The sequence below is a fragment of the Pelophylax lessonae genome (assembly GCF_965119305.1).
Source record: "Pelophylax lessonae genome assembly, chromosome: 6".
In the NCBI taxonomy this organism is placed as follows: Eukaryota; Metazoa; Chordata; class Amphibia; order Anura; family Ranidae; genus Pelophylax; species Pelophylax lessonae.
In genome coordinates this window covers 327,066,313-327,086,341 of record NC_138773.1, presented here as the reverse complement: position 1 = coordinate 327,086,341, position 20,029 = coordinate 327,066,313, and the positions used below count along the sequence as shown (strand labels likewise).

The 20,029-nt window shown below is 46.9% G+C and overlaps 1 protein-coding gene across 7 annotated transcripts in view; it reads right to left on the bottom strand.

Moving 5' to 3' along the window:
• Positions 1-20,029, bottom strand: part of KALRN (kalirin RhoGEF kinase) — a 530,952-nt gene that overhangs the window by 318,876 nt on the left and 192,047 nt on the right. For all 7 annotated transcript variants that reach the window (XM_082262172.1, XM_082262174.1, XM_082262176.1 and 4 more), the window contains exons 7-9: positions 9,366-9,557; positions 4,706-4,837; positions 2,155-2,385 (exon numbers count right to left, since the gene is read on the bottom strand). In XM_082262172.1, coding sequence (XP_082118298.1) covers positions 2,155-2,385; positions 4,706-4,837; positions 9,366-9,557 — 555 coding nt within the window. The remainder of the gene's footprint in view (positions 1-2,154; positions 2,386-4,705; positions 4,838-9,365; positions 9,558-20,029) is intronic.

The window sequence follows — 20,029 nt, the reverse complement described above, 5'->3', positions numbered from 1 at the left end:
ACTGCACATTTTAGAGTGGCCTTTTATTGTGGGCAGCTAAGGCACACCTGTGCGATAATCATGCTGTCCAATCAGCATCTTGATATGCCACACCTGTGAGGTGGACGGATTATCTCTGCAAAGGAGAAGTGATCACTAACACAGATTTACACAGATTTGTGAACAATATTGGAGAGAAATCGGCCTTTTGTGTACATAGAAAAAATCTGAGATCTTTGAGTTCAGCTCATGAAAAATGGGAGAAAAACAACAGTGTTGCGTTTATTTAATTTTGTTCAATGTATTAGGAGAAGCCGGTGAATAGCACATCAGAATATTTGCAGGTGCAATCAGACCACCCCAAAGACAATAAATACAATGTACATAAGAGGGATCGCCGCATTACAAATGTATTGAAATATTTAAAAAGTGTCAAAATATACAAATATTGTTCCATAAAGCATAATGCTTATTTTGTTACTTAAATTTTCAATAAATTTTAAGTGCAGCAATCCCTCCTTGGAGCATTTAGATTAAATAAATACATTTACATTTATACATACACACACACAATATTAATAATATACATAGTATTAATCAAAATATACAGAGCATCCGGAAAGTATTCACAGCGCTTCACTTTTCCCACATTTTGTTATGTCACAGCTTTATTCCAAAATGGATTAAATTCATTATTTTCCTCAAAATTCTACAAACAATCCCCCATAATAAGTATAAAGAAAACCCAAGAAATACTGCGCTAATAACCTTAACCGAAGATGATAAATGAGCAGCCAGCACAGCAGAGGAAAGACTGTATACAATAGTGCGGCACTATTATATCCTAGATAGCACAACTGATTGAAAAATAAATGTGCATAGAATCACAAATCAACAACGAATAGTTGATAATAGATATCAATAACTGTTATCACCACAATAATATATAGTGTAACTTAGAGATGCACGATTCTGGCTAAAATGAGAATCACAATTTTTTTGCTTAGAATAAAGATCACGATTCTCGGGGTAACATCTTTTACATTATACATAAAAATTGGGCTAACTTTACTCTTTTTTTTTTTTTTTAATTCATTAAAATTTATTTTTTTCCCTAAAAAAAAAAAAACTGCGTTTGAAAGACTTCTGTGCAAATACAGTGTGACATAAAAGATTGCAATGACTGCCATTTTATTCTCTAGGGTCTCAGCTAAAATATATATATATATAATGCTTTGGGGGTTCTAAGTTTTTTTTCTAGCAAAAAACACTGATTTTAACCTGTAAGCAACAAATGTCAGAAAATGGTTTAGTCTTTAAGAGGTTAAACTGCCCTCATTACAGACAGAAGTTGATTCCTTTGATGTAAAAGAAGGAAATGATACATTGTAATACATTGTGTTTATAGTGATCTCCCAGCCTTAACAATGTTGATAAACATTTGCGGGGCTGTCACCCGCCTGCCACACGTCTGCATGACATCAGGAAACCGTCAACTCAAGACATCACAAATACCCTTTTGTGATTTAGCACTTCCGCCTGGCAGCACTAGGGGTCGTCCATTCAAATCCTAACCACAGCACTAACTGCCTGGTATTAGCATGCTTTTCCTGTGCCTGTGTGGGTTTACTCTGGGTATTCCGGTTTCCTCCCACACTACAAAGATGTGCTGGTAGGTTAATTGGCTCCTGTCTGAATTGGCCCTACTATGTGTGTGTACAGTATTTAACAAATTTAACACACCTGAGACCTTGTAACACTAACGAGTCACATGACACCGGGGAGGGAAAATAGCTAATTGGGCTCAATTTGGACATTGTCACTTAGGGGTGTACTCACTTTTGTTGCCAGCGGTTTAGACATTAATGGCTGTGTGTTGAGTTATTTTGAGGGGACAGCAAATTTACACTGTTATACAAGCTGTACACTCACTACTTTACATTGTAGCAAAGTGTCATTTCTTCAGTGTTGTCACATGAAAAGATAGCATAAAATATTTACAGAAATGTGAGGGGTGTACTCACTTTTGTGAGATACTGTATGAATGTGAGTTAGGGACCTTAGATTATAAGCTCCTTGAGGGCAGGGACTGATGTTATTGTACAATATATATATATATGTAAAGTGCTGTGTAAATTGACGGCGCTAAATAAATAAATAATAAAATGACATCACCTGCTGCACGTCCTGCTGAAAGACGCAGAGCTGTAGCCGCTGGTGAAGCCGGACCTTGCGGTGCTGCCATATACTTTCCAGGCGGCGCTGGTGATGTAGGACTTCGTGGACCACATCGAGGACCTGGTGGACAGCCTTGGAGTAGTTGGCGGTGGCTGTGAGGGACTCTGCATTGCCGGGGCTGAGCGGACGCTGCAATACATCCAGCAAAGCCTTCCCGTCCTGACTGACCTGTAGGGAGAAGAGAGCAATGACTGTACATAGGAGAGGAGTACAATCCACAATGGGCAGACAGTACAAGTGAGTGTATTGGGGGGGGGGGGTCTTATTTCTTCATTAATTTCTCCTTTTGTTTCACAGCAGCCTGGAAGTAAGAACCCAGAGATAAAAAGAAAAAGTAGAACTGGAAATTGGGGACCAACAACAACAGAGCCAAGAGGCACTGGGATTTTTAAAATGCATTCATTTAGAACCCGGGGTCTCCAAACTTTCTAAACAAAGGGCCGGATTATTGTTCTTCAGACTTTAGGAGGCCAGACTCAGGCCAGTGGGAGTAGAAAATGCATTGGTGTCAGTGGAAAGAATAGTGTCCCATCATTGGTGTCAGTGGGAGGAATAGTGTCCCATCATTGGTGTCAGTGGGAGGAATAGTACCCCATCATTGGTGTCAGTGGGAGGAATAGTGCCCCATCATTGGTGTCAGTGGGAGGAATAGTACCCCATCATTGGTGTCAGTGGGAGGAATAGTGCCCCATCATTGGTGTCAGTGGGAGGAATAGTGCCCCATCATTGGTGTCAGTGGGAGGAATAGTGCCCCATCATTGGTGTCAGTGGGAGGAATAGTGTCCCATCATTGGTGTCAGTGGGAGGAATAGTGTCCCATCATTGGTATCAGTGGGAGGAATAGTGCCCCATCATTGGTGTCAGTGGGAGGAATAGTGTCCCATCATTGGTATCAGTGGGAGGAATAGTGCCCCATCATTGGTGTCAGTGTGAGGAATAGTGCCCCATCATTGGGGTCAGTGGAAGGAATAGTGCCCCATCATTGGTGTCAGTGGGAGGAATAGTGCCCCATCATTGGTGTCAGTGGGAGGAATAGTGTCCCATCATTGGGGTCAGTGGAAGGAATAGTGTCCCATCATTGGTGTCAGTGGGAGGAATAGAGCCCCATCATTGGTGTCAATGGGGGGAATAGTGCCCCATTATTGGTATCAGTGGGAGGAATTGTGCCCCATCATTGGTGTCAGTGGGAGGAATAGTGCCCCATCATTGGTGTCAATGGGAGGAATAGTGTCCCATCATTGGTGTCAATGGGAGGAATAGTGTCCCATCATTGGTGTCAATGGGAGGAATAGTGCCCCCTTATTGGTATCAGTGGGAGGAATTGTGCCCCATCATTGGTGTCAGTGGGAGGAATAGTGTCCCATCATTGGTATCAGTGGGAGGAATAGTGCCCCATCAATTTTATACAGGTGGCTTAACAACCACTTTAAAGTGGTTGTAAACCCTCTCTTGGAACTTGTACCTATAGGTGATCCTATGATAAGGCTTACCTATAGGTACTGTAAATATCTCCTAAACTTGAGCAGTTTAGGAGATATTTACTTTTAATGCAGCCGATGACGTCATCAGGCGCATGCGCTCTGAAGGAATGCCCACCTGTGCCTGTGCTGTGAACGGCGGCTCCCGTGCACATGTGCGGCAGTGATGTAATCGTGCCCCCGGCCAATCAGATGGTCGGAGGACGCGAACCAGGAAGCCGGACGACCGAACATGTCGGACGTCCTGTCGCTGAGCGGGCGGCACTTCGGGGGGCTTCGTTCTAAGGTAAGTATTTCATAATGAGCTAGTATGTGAAGCATACTAGCTCATTATGCCTTTGCCTTACAGATTTTTCTCATTTTTTCTTTGGGGGGGGGGGGGGGGGGTTTACTTCCTCTTTAATACTTCCTGAAGAAGCCAATGTGGTGAAACATGTAGAAGACAAAAGTGCACTTAGGACTAAGTATAATGTAAGAACGTATTGCCTAGTTGTATACAGGTCTATTATTTATATCTCTATCGATTTTAATCTTTGTATAAAAAAAAAAAATGTTTTAATACTTACTGAAAATTCCCATCCCGATCTTTGTCAAAAGTTTTTAAAAGGATTAAAAGGAAAAGGAAGAGGCCGGGGAAAGGGACAAGGCAGGTAAGTATCGCTACTTTTATTAAATAGTTACATTTACACTTTTACTGAATGGTTACATTTATAGGAAGGAAGGGAGGGGAAGCTGTAAAGTATTTTGGTGGTTTGGCGTTCTCGTTGTACGGACGGGGGAGAAGCCGCCATGTCAGGTCCGGATCTCTTTGAATAATATTCTGCACAGGACGGGATCCAGGTGACCTTTATACAATGTATACATTGAGATGTAAAGAATAATGAAGACCTGAGATTGGCGCAGGAGGTGAGGGGGTCGCCCTTCGGTACAGATCTCCTGTCTGTGTCCCAGTAACCTCTATGACCCCCCATTGTACAGGCATATGACACAATGGGGGGGGGGTCGCTCACCTCGGTGTAGGCCTGTGTCACCTCCTCGTACAGAGTCTGATGATGATGGATGGCCATTTCCAGTGCTTGCATCTCCGAGGGCAGACCGCCGTCATTACACATCTTACACCACGTGTCCACGCCGGAGAGGAACTGCAACACAATCCAATGAGTCAGAAAACCAATAAGATAAGAGAACACCGCATCCAATTCACACCGACAGACCCCGAACATGGTGACCCCCCCCGATACCAGCTAAGGGGCAGTACCTGGACACTTGTCCAGCGCCCAGGACAGGGATGCGGAACTGCGCCCCCTCCCCCACTGGTAATGCATACCATAAGAATGGGTTTTCTACCCTGTGTCCATTTTCCCAGCCTTCGAGCTCCGCTGTGCCCAGGGCAGCTTCCCCTCTTGCCCACCCCTTGTCCCAGGGGCATATTTATAGACTATTAAAGGTGAACTCAAGGCAAGGGAAAAAAAAAAATCCTCAGAAGCCACAAAGGATATAAATCCACTTTGTAGCAATAAATGCCTTTATAGACCCAGATATGAATTATTAAAAGCAGCAGTGACATCATCACTGGGCTGTACATAGCCTATGCACAGAGTAGAGTTGTGGGGGGGGGGAGTAGGCTCCACCCACTAAAGAAAACTAAAGGAGTGGGTTTAGATAGGACCAGTCCCCCTTACAGAAAAATAGAGGAGTGGGTGGAGATAAGACTGCTCCCCCTGCACAGGGAGAGAGAGCAGAGCTGTGGGAGGGGCCCAGAAGGCTCCTTCCCTTACAGAAAACTACAGGAGTGGGTGGAGATAAGACTGGTCCCCCTGCACAGGGAGAGAGAGCAAAGCTGTGGGAGGGGCCCAGCAGGCCCCACCCCTTACTAAAAACTACAGGAGTGGGTGGAGATAAGACTGGTCCCCCTGCACAAGGAGAGAGAGCAGAGCTGTGGGAGGGGCCAAGCAGGCTCCACCCCTTACTGAAAACTACAGGAGTGGGTGGGGATAAGACTGGTCCTCCTGCACAATGGGAGAGTAGCAGTGAGCGGTCTTTATTAAAGGAAGTCTCACACCGGATTACTGCACTGATCTGGAAGAAATACAGTGCCTTGAAAAAGTATTCACACCCCTTGACATTTCCCACATTTTCTCATGTTACAACCAAAAACGTAAATTACTTTTATTGGGATTTTATGTGATAGACGACACAAAGTGGCCATAATTGTGAAGTGGAAGGAAAATGATAAATGATACAAATAAATCTGTGAAAAGTGTGACTGCATTTGTATTCACCCCCCGGAGTCAATACTTTGTAGAAGCGCCTTTCCCTGCAATTACAGCTGGGAGTCTTTTTGGGGAAGTCTCTACCAGCTTTGCACAGCTAGAGAGGACATTTCTGCCCATTCTTCTCTGCAGAATATCTCATCTCTGTCAGATTGGATGATCCCGGAGTTCCAGGTATGGATGGTTTATTTATAGGTAAATTGTTCCAGCTTGGACCAACTCTGTATAGATCACACCTGTGGGATCCCTCTAGAAGCTGGAAATCGCTGTGATCACAGGAGGTCGGCCGCTGGGCCTGGCCGCCTTTCAGAGATCACTTTGCATTTCCTCAATGAATACAAAGCATTCTCTGATTGGGTGAGGTGGAGAGCTTCACTTCACCACTCCCCTCCCCCTTACCCAATCACAGGGCACTCTGCAATTATTGAGAAAATGCAAAGTGATCTCTGAATGGCGCCAAGTGGCCGACCTCCTGTGTTCACCTTATATTAATCAGCAAGTCAGTATACTCCAGGGACAGGGACTGTATAATACAGGGACAGGGACTGTATAATACAGGGACAGGGACTGTATAATACAGGGATGGGGAGTGGATAGCCCAGGGACGGGGACTGGATAGCCCAGGGACGGGGACTGGATAGCCCAGGGACGGGGACTGGATAGCCCAGGGACGGGGACTGGATAGCCCAGGGACGGGGACTGGATAGCCCAGGGACGGGGACTGGATAGCCCAGGGACGGGGACTGGATAGCCCAGGGACGAGGACTGGATAGCCCAGGGACGGGGACTGGATAGCCCAGGGACGGGGACTGGATAGCCCAGGGACGGGGACTGGATAGCCCAGGGACAGGGACTGGATAGCCCAGGGACAGGGACTGGATAGCCCAGGGACAGGGACTGGATAGCCCAGGGACGGGGACTGTATATCCCCGCGACGGGGACTGTATATCCCAGCGACGGGGACTGTATATCCCAGCGACGGGGACTGTATATCCCAGCGACGGGGACTGTATATCCCAGCGACGGGGACTGTATATCCCAGCGACGGGGACTGTATATCCCAGCGACGGGGACTGTATATCCCAGCGACGGGGACTGTATATCCCAGCGACGGGGACTGTATATCCCCGCGACGGGGACTGTATATCCCAGCGACGGGGACTGTATATCCCAGCGACGGGGACTGTATATCCCAGCGACGGGGACTGTATATCCCAGCGACGGGGACTGTATATCCCAGCGACGGGGACTGTATATCCCAGCGATGGGGACTGTATATCCCAGCGACGGGGACTGTATATCCCAGCGACGGGGACTGTCAGTAATCGCTGTGAATAGATGTGCGGATCAGGGACTGGAAGCTGTACAGACTCTGCAGGATCTCCATCTCCTCCCCCATCATTATCTCCGCTCAGAGCCGCCCGGCTTCAAAGCTCCGCACACAACTGAAGCCGCATCTACTGTGAGACCGAGCGGGGACTGGGACCGCTAAACTACAGATTTGGGGGGGGAGGAGGAAACATAGAGAGGAAGGGGGGGAAAGTGGATTACAGGGGGGGGGGGAGGGGGGGGAGAAAAAGGCTGGGGGGAGAGAAAGAGAGGGGGTGGGGGAGAAAGAGAAGGGAAGAAAGAGGGTTACAAGATACAAGAGTGTGTGTGTGGGGGGGGGGGGGACAGACAGCGGAGACTGGGACTGCTACACTACAGATGCTACAGATGGGGGGGGGGGGGGGAGAAAGGTGGGTGTTACGTGGGGAAGGGGAGGGGGGGTGGAGGAAGCGGGGTAGAGAGGGAGTGCCAGGAGAGAAAGAGAGAAGTGGGGGAGGGGTGGAAATGGGTTACAAGGAAAGGGGAAAAGGAAAGAGAGGAGGAGAAAAGTGGGTTACAAGGAGGGGAGTGAGAGACGGGGTAGCAGGAGAGAAAAGGGGGGGAGGGAGGGGGAGAAAGGTGGTAGAGTGAGAGACAGAAGGAGAGGGGTCATTGGGGGAGGGTCAGAGAAGGGAGAACGGGGGTAGTGGGAAGAGAAAGGGACGAAGGGGAGGAGAGGAAGGTGAGAGGGGGGAGAGGAGAAGGAGGGGGACAAGGGGTGGTGGTAGGAAGAAGGGGAGGAGGAGGGTGGAAAGATGTTGGTGAGGGTTTGGGGTGGGGGGTGGGAGAAGGAAAGGAGGAGGTAGGAAGAAAGGGGGGAAGGGGAGAAGGAGGAGGGAGTAAAGACAGCAGTGAGGGGAAGAGGGAGAGAAGGAGAGGAAAGACAGAGGCGGAAGACGGAGAGAAGGAGGGGGAAGGAGGGGGGAGGAGGGGTGGCGGTAAGAAGAAAGGGGGGGAGGGGAGAAGGAGAAAGGTGGAAAGATGGTGGTGAGGGGGGGGGAGGAGGGAAAGAGGATAATGGAGGCTGGAGAGAGGGCAAAAGAGAATGGGGGGGGCGACAAGAGGTGGTGGTAGAAAGCGGGGGGGGGGGATGGAAAGAGGATAGGGGAGGAGAGAGGGGAAGGGGGGACAAGGGGTGGTGGTAGGAAGAAAGCGGGGGGGGGGGGAGGAGAGAGGGGAGAGGAGGAGGGGGGATAAGGGGTGGGGTGGAAAGATGATGGGGGGGGGGGGGAATAGATGAGAAGTGAGAGAGGAGGTGTCAGACGGACGCAGAGTTTTCAGCAGATCACTGCACAGGAAATGGGATCTGAGCACAGATATACAATAAAGGGCAATGATGACAAATAATCAATAATCTCTCCCTTTCCAGGTTATTAAATAAACTTTTAGTGAAAGTTCAGTGGAAAAATCAAAATAAACCAAATAATCATAAATCAGAGCCTCGCCTGCTTCTGTGCTGCAGATATTGGGACAGAACCTCTCAGCTCATTTACTGAAATCTTTCAAAAGGAATTCTAAGAATGGATTTCCTTTACTAATAAATCTGTAATATACGCGGCCCCCCCTAGAAATAGAAGGAAGGAGACACCCCCAGTGCAGTAAACTCAGGGACACTACTGGGGATGCCACATTCCATTATCTGAGCCAATATAGCAGGAGCGGGGGGATGAAGATAGAGGGGAAATATGAGCGGAGGGGGGGGGTGAAGATAGAGTGAAAATATGAGCGGGGGGGTGAAGATAGAGTGGAAATATGAGCGGGGGGGGGGGGGGTGAAGATAGAGTGGAAATATGAGCGGGGGCGGGAGGATGAAGAGAGTGGGGAAATATTTACATTACAGTGTATACTATTGCCATGGTTGCAAGGAAAGGCAATTTAAATAATGTTGGTAACGAGAGAAATGAGAGAATGTAAAAATTAATAAATGAGGGGTGTAACAAGCACTGTACCAACCGCTCCAGTGGTCGGAGAGAGGGACTCCGACCACTGGACCCCCCTCCCCTCCCCCCCAGGATATGGCTGTACTCACCTGCTCGGCCTTCTGATGGAAGACGGCGGACATGGCGAGGATGGTGCTCCTCTCATCCAGAGCCGCCGCAAAGCTCTTCCACTCCTGGTCCAGCTGGGTGGAGATCTGTTTGATCTGTTGGGAGGCGTAGTGACCGGCTTCACTCAGGCGGGAGGCCACCGACATGATGCGATTTATGTTGACATACGCATTCTGAAACAACAAGAGAGACATTGTGAATTGGAGGGGGATCATCCAGAAACATTGTGAATTGGGGGGTCATTTAGAAATATTATGAATTGGAGGGGGGGATCATCCAGAAACATTAAGAATTGGAGGGGGGATCATCTAGAGACATTGTGAATTGGAGGGGGGGGGATCATCTAGAGACATTGCGAATTGGAGGGGGGGGGGGGGAGACATTGTGAATTGGAGGGGGGGGGGTCATCATCCAGAAACATTGTGAATTAGAGGGGGATCATCTAGAGACATTACAAATTAGGCCATTCAGAGGCATTGTAAATTTGGGGATCATCTAGAGACATTTTAAATTGGGGGGGGGGGGGGGTCTGGGGTTGTGAAATTGTGAGGTCACCTAAGGACATTGTGAATCGGGAAGGGGTCATTTAGAGACATTGTGAATATGGGGGGAGCGGGTAATGGGGGGAGCGGGTAATCTACAGATATTGTGAAATGGGAGGGGTGGGGGAGATTTACAGACATTGTGAATTGGGGGGTCATCTAAGGACACTGTGAATTTTTGGATCATCTTGAGACATTTTGAATTTGAGGGGTCATCTAGAGACATTGTAAAATGGGGGGTAATCTACCGACATTGTGAATTGGAGGGGGAGGGGGGGGTCATCTACTGACATTGTGATTTGGAGGATCATCTAGAGATATTTTGAACTGGGAGTCATCTGGAGACTGATCAACAGACATTGTGAATTTGAGGGTGAGCTAAAGACATTGTGAATTGGGGGTTCATCTTAAGGACACTGTGAATTTTGGGATCATCTTGAAACATTTTGAATTGGGGGTGGGGGGTTCTTGTAGAGACATAGTGAAATGGGGGTTTCATCCACAGACATTGTGCATTGGGGGGCTGTTTATTAATGAGGATCATCTAGAGATATTTTGAACTGGGGATCATCTGGAGACATTGTGAATGGGGGGGGGGGGGAGTCATCTAGAGACATAGTGAAATGGGGGGTCATCTACAGACATTGTGAAATTAGGGGGGTAATCTAGAGAAGAGGGGGGTAAACCACAGACGTGAATTGGGGGTCACCTATGGACATTGTGAATTGCGGGATCATCTAAGGACATTGTGAATTGGGGGGGGGTCATCTAAGGACATTGTGAAGTGGGGGAGGTCATCTAAGGACATTGTGAATTGCGGGGTCATCTAAGGACATTGTGAATGGGGGGGGGGTAAACCACAGACATTGTGAATTGGGGGTCACCTATGGACATTGTGAATTGCGGGATCATCTAAGGACATTGTGAATTGTGGGGGGGGGGGGGTCATCTAAGGACATTGTGAAGTGGGGGAGGTCATCTAAGGACATTGTGAATGGGGGGGTTAACCAAGGACATTGTGAATTGGGGGGTCATCTATAGACATTGCGAATGGGGGGTCATCTAAGGACATTGTGAATTGGGGGGGGGGAACCATCTAGAGACATTGCGAATTTGGGGGCGAGCTAAAGACATTGTGAAATGAGGGGTCATCTAAGAACACCGAACTTTGGGGTAATCTAGAGGCATTTTAAATTGGGGGGGGGAGTCATCGAAAGAAAATTGTGAATTAGGGGGTTCATCTAGAGGCGAGGAGAATCGGGGGGCCATCTAAAGACATTGTGAATCGGGGGGGGGGGGTCATCTAAGGACATTGTCAATTGGGGGTACATAGAAGGACATTGTAAACTGAGGGGGTCATCTAAGAACATCTGCGCACCTGATGCGCCTCTCCTCAATTGTGGACAGCCCAATAGTTTGATAAAAATAAAGATAAAACCGCGCACCTCTTCTAATGTCGTATATAACAAAATATCAATTACCATCGAATCACTGTCATCTGTGTACATCATAAACAATCAGAACGAATAACGATATTGGAGATTCTCTGGCAAACAATCCTTTGCATACAAAATAAATTAAATTGTCAATTGTCATCCTTCCTATGAGGATTTGATAGTAATTATATATATATATAGATCCATGTATCAAAATCACCCCAACTCAGGATATAGAAGGAGAAGAGTTGTTACAGATGATCGGTCTGATGGATAATTGATACGTTACATAGTTACATTGTTATAGAACACATTAGAAGAGTTGTGCTGTATTACAACATTGTGACTATTTTTTGGTGTTCCACTATTTGGATCAGAATTGCATTTTCTGGAGCTGGGAGGGGCTCTGAATTGGGGCTGTGACAGTACTCACCGTCACTGGGAGTGAAAGACAGATACTTAATGGTTTGGATTGCTTCAAGTGGGACAGTAATATTTGTCAGCAATATCTCTCAAGAAGTATGAAGATTTAATCCCACTTTACACTGTGAGACCTATAGCCTGTTGCCAGGAAATCTGACTCCTAAATAATCATAGCAATACGTAGATGTGTATTCCATGTACTTCAATGTAGGAGACGGACAGACTGTCACTGGCAGGCTCTCCCTATTGTCTATCTATTGAGGTGGAATGTGTATTGTGTTTAGTCTGCCTGTCCCATTGTTAAATGTTAATGAACCCACATTGTTCTGTCCAGATGGCTAGATAATTAGTTCAGGTTAATTCTGTTTCTGTATACAATTTCATCTGAATAGGATAATGTAATCAGGCAACCTCTGACCTGTGTGTGGTAATCTGATCAGGAGGGGAATTCCATGCTGTATATAAATTCTGTGTGACTGTTCAATAAAGAGAGATTCCAGTACAAGCTAAGTTGTTGGCTAGCTTTGTATGAGGGCGGCTGGGAAAATCTGGTATATATGTTCATGACTGCAAGGAAGCTGTATACTGACAGAAGACCACAAACACAGTGTGGGTCGGCGGTTCCGTTACAGGGCTATTTAGCAATTTGGTAGATTTTAGGTGACCTCTGACCCCTGACTTTCAGAATGAAGAGAAAGATTCATGCAAATAAATAAATCCAGATAAAGGTCAAACATAAATCTTTCATACATCACCATAATCAATAAATCTAAATATTCAGCATCACTAAAAGTTCCTAAAGGGGGCTCCCGGTTGAGACAGAGGAAGTCTTCCAGGCTGCAGACAGCAATAATTAAAGAGAGTCCCTAATCCATGATTAATCGTCTCCTTACAGTTCATTTAAATAAAATCCTCATCATGGCGTGACGGCGTCGACAATTTTGGATTGTTTGCGTATAATACGGTAATTAAATGACCGTACTTCAGATTGCACTCCACAGGCCGCGTCCTTTTCCGCTCCACTTGTCTTTCGGTAAAGTAAACCAAATGCAACTTGACATACAGAGAGGATAAGACGAATCCCTAAACCGCCATATTATACTGATGTGTGGCGCGGCCAGGCCGGCTCATTTTGTTTTAATTATTTTCACATCAGTGAATCGCACGCAATTTTCTTTAATAAGGCAGATTAATCATGCCACGGGCTCCGTCGTAATTCAATAATACTAAAAAAAAAGATTTTCCTAATCACCCCGCCGCGTCTGAGCGAACATTTCACTCATTCGCCCACCTGTCACTCAGGACAGATCTGAGGCCTGGTCTGGGGGGGGGGGGGGGTCAGGCACCGCAGACAGGGCGGGGGGGTCAGTGTTGGGACCTGCAGGACCCGACCGACCAGCCGCAAGGCACAGCAGGCATCAGCTGGTGCTGGAACACATATCCCATGATGCTCCGGGGCAGCGCAGGGTGACATTGCTTTAAAAAAAAAAATCTGGTAATAGAACTCAATGTTTCTAATTATTTAGGGAAGAGCGAACCCAGCAGGGAGTCCGCTAGCACTGAACCCCATTGAAGTCTATGGGAAGCTAAACTATCCCCCCCCCCCTTCCTATACCATACCAGGCCACATGCCTTTCAACATTGAGAGGGTATTCTGCCAAGGGGGCAGCAAAGTCACCCCCCTTCCCCTTGCAAGGTACTTTGTTGAGCTGCAAGGGCCTCTTCCCAACATTTAAGTAGGAATGAGGGGGTATGGGGGGGCTCATCAGGAAGGGGACACTCAGGTATCTGTTCCCTCCTGGGGCAATGAGTACAGAGGAAAACTAAGTATCAACATTAAGTATTATTATCAAATGAAAATAAACACAAATATCTTGAAAAAAGTTTGTCCAAAAAAAATAAAAATAAAATTAATAAATAAAATAATGTTCTCTGAAGTAAATGCATCACCAATCAAAGCGACCCACCACCCAATGACATTTCCCAGCTGCAGCCATGACTCACCACCCAATGACATTTCACAGCTGCAGCCATGACCCACCACCCAATGACATTTCACAGCTGCAGCCATGACTCACTGCTCAATGACATGTTTCAGCTGTAGCCATGACCCATTGTCCAATGACATATCCCAATTGCAGCCATGACCCACCGGCCAATGACAATTCCCAGCTACAGCCATGACCCACCGGCCAATGACATTTCCCAGCTACAGCCATGACCCACCGGACATTGACATTTCCCAACTGCAGCCATGACCCACCACCCAATAACATTTCCCACCTGCAGCCATGACCCACCACCCAATAACATTTCCCAGCTGCAGCCATGACCCACCACCCAATAACATTTCCCAGCTGCAGCCATGACCCACCACCCAATAACATTTCCCAGCTGCAGCCATAACCAACCGTCCAATGACATTTCCCACCTGCAGCCATAACCAACCGTCCATTGACATTTACCAGCTGCAGCCATGACCCACTGCTCAATGACATTTCCCAGCTGCAGCCATGACCCACCACCCAATGACATTTCACAGCTGCAGCCATGACTCACTGCTCAATGACATGTTTCAGCTGTAGCCATGACCCATTGTCCAATGACATATCCCAATTGCAGCCATGACCCACCACCCAATAACATTTCCCACCTGCAGCCATGACCCACCACCCAATAACATTTCCCAGCTGCAGCCATGACCCACCACCCAATAACATTTCCCAGCTGCAGCCATAACCAACCGTCCAATGACATTTCCCACCTGCAGCCATAACCAACCGTCCAATGATATTTACCAGCTGCAGCCATGACCCACCGCCCAATGACATTTCCCAACTGCAGCCATGACCCACCGCCCAATGACATTTCCCACTTGCAGCCATGACCCACCGGCCATTGACATTTACCAGCTGCAGCCATGACCCACTGCTCAATGACATTTCCCAGCTGCAGCCATGACCCACCGGCAAATTACATTTCCCAGCCACAGCCATGACCCACCGGCCATTAACATTTCCCAACTGCAGCCATGAACCACCACCCAATGACATTTCCCAGTTGCAGCCATGACCCACTGCTCAATGACATTTCCCAGCTCCACCCATGACCCACTGCTAAATGACATTTCCCAGTTACAGCCATAACCCACTGTCTAATGACATTTCCCAGCTGCAGCCATGACCCACCACCCAATAACATTTCCCAACTGCAGGCATGACCCACCGGCCAATGACATTTCCCACCTGCAGCCATTACCCACCGCTCAATGACATTTCCCAGCTGCCGCCATGACCCACCGCTCAATGACATTTCCCAACTGCAGCCATGACCCACTGCTCAATGACATTTTTCAGCTGTAGCCATGACCCATTGTCCAATGACATTTCCCAACTGCAGCCATGACCCATTGTCCAATGACATTTCCCAGCTGCAGCCATAACCCACCACCCAATGACATTTCCCAGCTGCAGCCATTACCCACCGCTCAATGACATTTCCCAGCTGCCGCCATGACCCACTGCTCAATGACGTTTCCCAGCTGCAGCCATGACCCACTACTCCTCAATGACATTTCCCAGCTGCAGCCATGACCCACCACCCAATGACATTTCCCAGTTGCAGCCATGACCCACTGCTCAATGACATTTCCCAGCTGCACCCATGACCCACTGCTCAATGACATTTACCAACTGCAGCCATAACCCACCGGCCATTAACATTTCCCACCTGCAGCCATGACCCCCTGCTCAATGACATTTCCCAGCTGCAGCCACCGCCCAATGACATTTCCCAGCTGCAGCCATGACCCACCGGCCATTAACATTTCCCACCTGCAGCCATGACCCACCGCCCAATGACATTTCCCAGCTGCAGCCACCGCTCAATGACATTTCCCAGCTGCAGCCACCACCCCAGAAGATTTCCCCGATACCCTCCTGTGCCAAAATAACAGACCCAGACCTGCTAGAATATAAATGGAGTTGGGGATCCTGGGTGACGTCATTGGCCATATGTGGTCAATTATGTTACCCAGGATTCACCATTGGTTGTTTTCATTCTGGCAGCTGGGGATTCTGGCAGGCGAAGTGACCAATGAGGGAACTGTGAACAGGATGGATTTAAGTCAAACTCAACCCGAATTACAATACAGATGTCAGAAACATAAAATGCAAGTTTGCCGCATCCTTTTCTTGCTGTAAATCAAAGGTTCCTGCGCCAGGTACAGCCATAGAGAACCGTGGCACATGTCTGAGAGGGGCATTATTCTCTATGACTGTGGAGGCCACTAAGCTGTGCCCAGAGATGGGCTGTAAGGAATAACTTGCATCAATATTTTGTACCCCCTGGGAAAGAGTACACATTGTGCCTGTAGGGCATTTGGCACGGATGAACATGACAGCTTCCCACGGTCAATGGTTTCTAAGGTGGCTGCAGCAGCTTGCAGCCGCTGCGTCCTTACCAATCAATGACATCACCAGGCCCATTCGGGCATCCCCAATGGATGGGGAAAGGAGCCTTACATTATGGCCATATATGAGCGATGATGTCACCACTTTACCCGCCCCTTCCGTTACATATCCAATGACCGCTCAGGGAGTGTCACCATCAGGGACCAGTCGTATGCAGCAGGTCATTGTTTTTTTTTTTTTCTTTTTCTTGGGTCAAGTGGCGGGCATCCTGATTGATGACGGATTTACAACATTTTTGGGGATTTCTTTTTTTTTAATAAAGGACTTGTCATACATTTAGGTGTCTTTATTTCTGGGTTTACCAGACTTTTTTACATGAGGTAAGGGGGAGGGTGAGTATCTTCGGGCCCCCTTATTGTTAAAGCCCCCCCTAGCCCACAGACCCCCCACAACCACCAGGCCAGGGTTGTAGAGAAGAGGCCCTTGACCTTATCACTGGAACAAGGTGCTTTGCCTGGGGAGGCATGAGGGGGTCATGTGGTAGGGTTTGGAGGGAGAGGGGAAGGACCATGGATAAGGGGGTACTACAAACCTTCCTGTATGGGGCCTAAGCCAGCAGGGGGGTGCAGGTAGCAGGGTAAGTGATCGGCACAGCTAGGGGGGAAATTACTGGAACCAATCCCATGTATGACTCTCGATGCAGCAGCTGAAATCCGGCTTCTTCTCCTCTCCCTCCTGCCGGCTTTCAGTTGCTGGAGAGAGAGAGGCATACAGGGGATCGGTTCAGGTAATTGCCCCCCCCCCCTCTGCCACAATGATTACATTCCCTGTGAACCACACATTTACCCCCTGCTGTCCAGGCCCCCTGTGTGTACTGCTGGCTATCCTCTTCTCCTTCCTACTGGCAGCTTTAAGCACCCAATATGATCCTTCAGGATGGAGAGTGGGGGAAGGGTCCGGTAAATATGTTATATATATATATATATATACACACACATACACACAGAAACCCCTTCCTTTCCTGAATGAACACAATAAGTGATCAGTACGGATCATTCACTGTGTTCATTCATAAATGAAGCATAGTAAACTGTGTTTTTCAGGGGTCACTGTCAAGTTGGCTGCGTGGGGCCCTGTGGTTTCTAACAGCAGATTTGGAGGGGGACTTACACTGTTCCACTCCCCACCCCCACCCCGTTTTGCATGCTCAGATTAAGGGTCTGGTATAGATTTCCTGGTGGAATCTCACTTTTTTTTGTGTGTGTGTATGAGGTACCCCCTTAAAATCCAAAACAGACTCAAAGGGTCTGGTATGTATTTTGGGCAGCGACTCTATGCAATTTTGTTATACCATTCTTACTGTAGCATGTGTTACATGCATGCTGGATGGGAGATCAGATATTGCAGAATTTCCTACAGTATTAGCAAGCAAAGCCTCTAGATCTTCCAGCATGCTGGAAAATGTCTGGAAAGTTTGTGATTTTTCTTTTAATAGTATTTAGAAACAGATTTGGTACGAGGTAAGAAAGATGTGCGGGATGATCAGCAATCCAAAAAAAGTGCTGATTGCTTGTCACACTAAATAACGCTGCCTGTTAATGGACAATTAACGGCGAATTCTTGCGCTAAAGTGTTGCTTAAACATTCAAAATAAATGAATTATAATTAATGACAGCTGCACTCACTATATCACCGGATACATAAAATACATCCCACAAATCGTGATGTGCTGCCATACGTGCAAAATGCAATACAGTGACTATATGAAATAAATCAATCACCTAAAAAAAAAATGTAAACAATCTACAAAGTGCAAAAGATAAAATACATATAAATAAATATACAAAAAAATCCCAAAATCATATAGAGGTCCAAAAGAAAATAAAATCGAATACAGTATATACACATTCAAAGTGCCGAAATAAAGTCCAAATGTAAAGTGACCCCAAATGACCAAATACAGTCATGTCCTATTTCATGTGACAACACTGAAGAAATGAGACTTTGCTACAATGTAAAGTAGTGAGTGTACAGCTTGTATAACAGTGTAAATTTACTGTCCCCTCAAAATAACTCAACACACAGCCAATAATGTGTAAACCGCTGGCAACAAAAGTGAGTACACCCCTAAGTGACAATGTCCAAATTGGGCCCCAATTAGCCATTTTCCTCCCCGGTGTCATGTGACTCGTTAGTGTTACAAGGTCTCAGGTGTGAATGGGGAGCAGGTGTGTTAAATTTGGTGTTATCGCTCTCACTCTCTCATACTGGTCACTGGAAGTTCAACATGGCACCTCATGGCAAAGAACTCTCTGAGGATCTGAAAAAAAGAATTGTTGCTCTACATAAAGATGGCCTAGGCTATAAGAAGATTGCCAAGACCCTGAAACTGAGCTGCAGCACGGTGGCCAAGATCATACACCTCTAAGTGAAAATGTCCAAATTGGGCCCAAAGTGTCAATATTTTGTGTGGCCACCATTATTTCCCAGCACTGCCTTAACCCTCTTGGGCACATTTCTTATACATCATTGGTAGCGCATTGCCCCCCCCCCCCCCCATAACCAAATTTAACACACCTGTTCTCTATTCACACCTGAGACCTTGTAACACTAACGAGTCACATGACACCGGGGAGGGAAAATGACTAATTGGGCCCAATTTGGACATTGTCACTTAGGGGTGTACTCACTTTTGTTGCCAGCGGTTTAGACATTAATGGCTGTGTGTTGAGTTATTTTGAGGGGACAGTAAATTTACACTGTTGGAGCCCGTTCACACTGATCCGACTTGTCAGGCGACTTGGTCGCCTGACAAGTAGCTTCCAATGCTGTGCAATGGAACAGTTCTAATCCGAGCGACTCAAGTCGCTCCGACTTAGAAAAAGGTTCTGCACTATTTTTTGGCAAAGTCGGAGCGACTTGCATTGACTTCTATTATGAGAAGTCGTTGCAAGCTGGGCTAAGGTCGCGCTGCACGGGCGACTTCATTAGTCACCCGAAGTTGGGGCGACTTTGAGTCGGATTAGTGTACAAGCTGTACACTCACTGCTTTACATTGTAGCAAAGTGTCACTTCTTCAGTGTTGTCACATGAAAAGATAGAATGAAATGTTTTCAAAAATTTGAAGGGTGTACTCACTTTTGTGAGATTCTGTATATATATATATACTTTATGTATGAATTTTTTCTTTTAGATTTGTAAAAGATTTTGGGATTTTTTTATATATTTATTTGTGCACTTTGTTTAAATTTTTTTTTTTTTTTTTTTTTTTTAGGTGATTGATTTATTTTATATATTCCCTGTATTGCATTTTGCACTCACGGCAGAGGAACACAATTTGTGGGATGTGAAGGGACAACCCTGGAGGTCAGGATATCGATCGTGTTTGGCAATAAAAGTCGAACACTTTGCGATATTCTCCCCCAATCACAGTCCATTAAAAGTTGAATGGAGTGGAGTTTCTGCTCTGCGCTGGTAAATGGGATGAAGATGATTATTCTCCTCCAAGTCTGCGCTATTTGACAATTAACTGGAAGCAGATGGTGTGCAGAGTTCCCACCAAACCCACTGCTGCATCCAATAATCGTCCCACACACAACGGGACGCCGACAGCGAGCATTCGGTACAGAGAATCTGCAGCTGGGGTGACCACACAGGACTGAACCTCCACTGGTGACAACGGGAGATCCGACCACTGCAAATTCTGACCCCCAACAAATCCTCATCACATCTCATCGTCCTATATGGCGGCGTACACCATTTGCAGTAATTTTCCAGCATGCTGGATGGAGTCGGACTGATGTCTAAAGGTAGGAAACTTCCGGTATGCGCA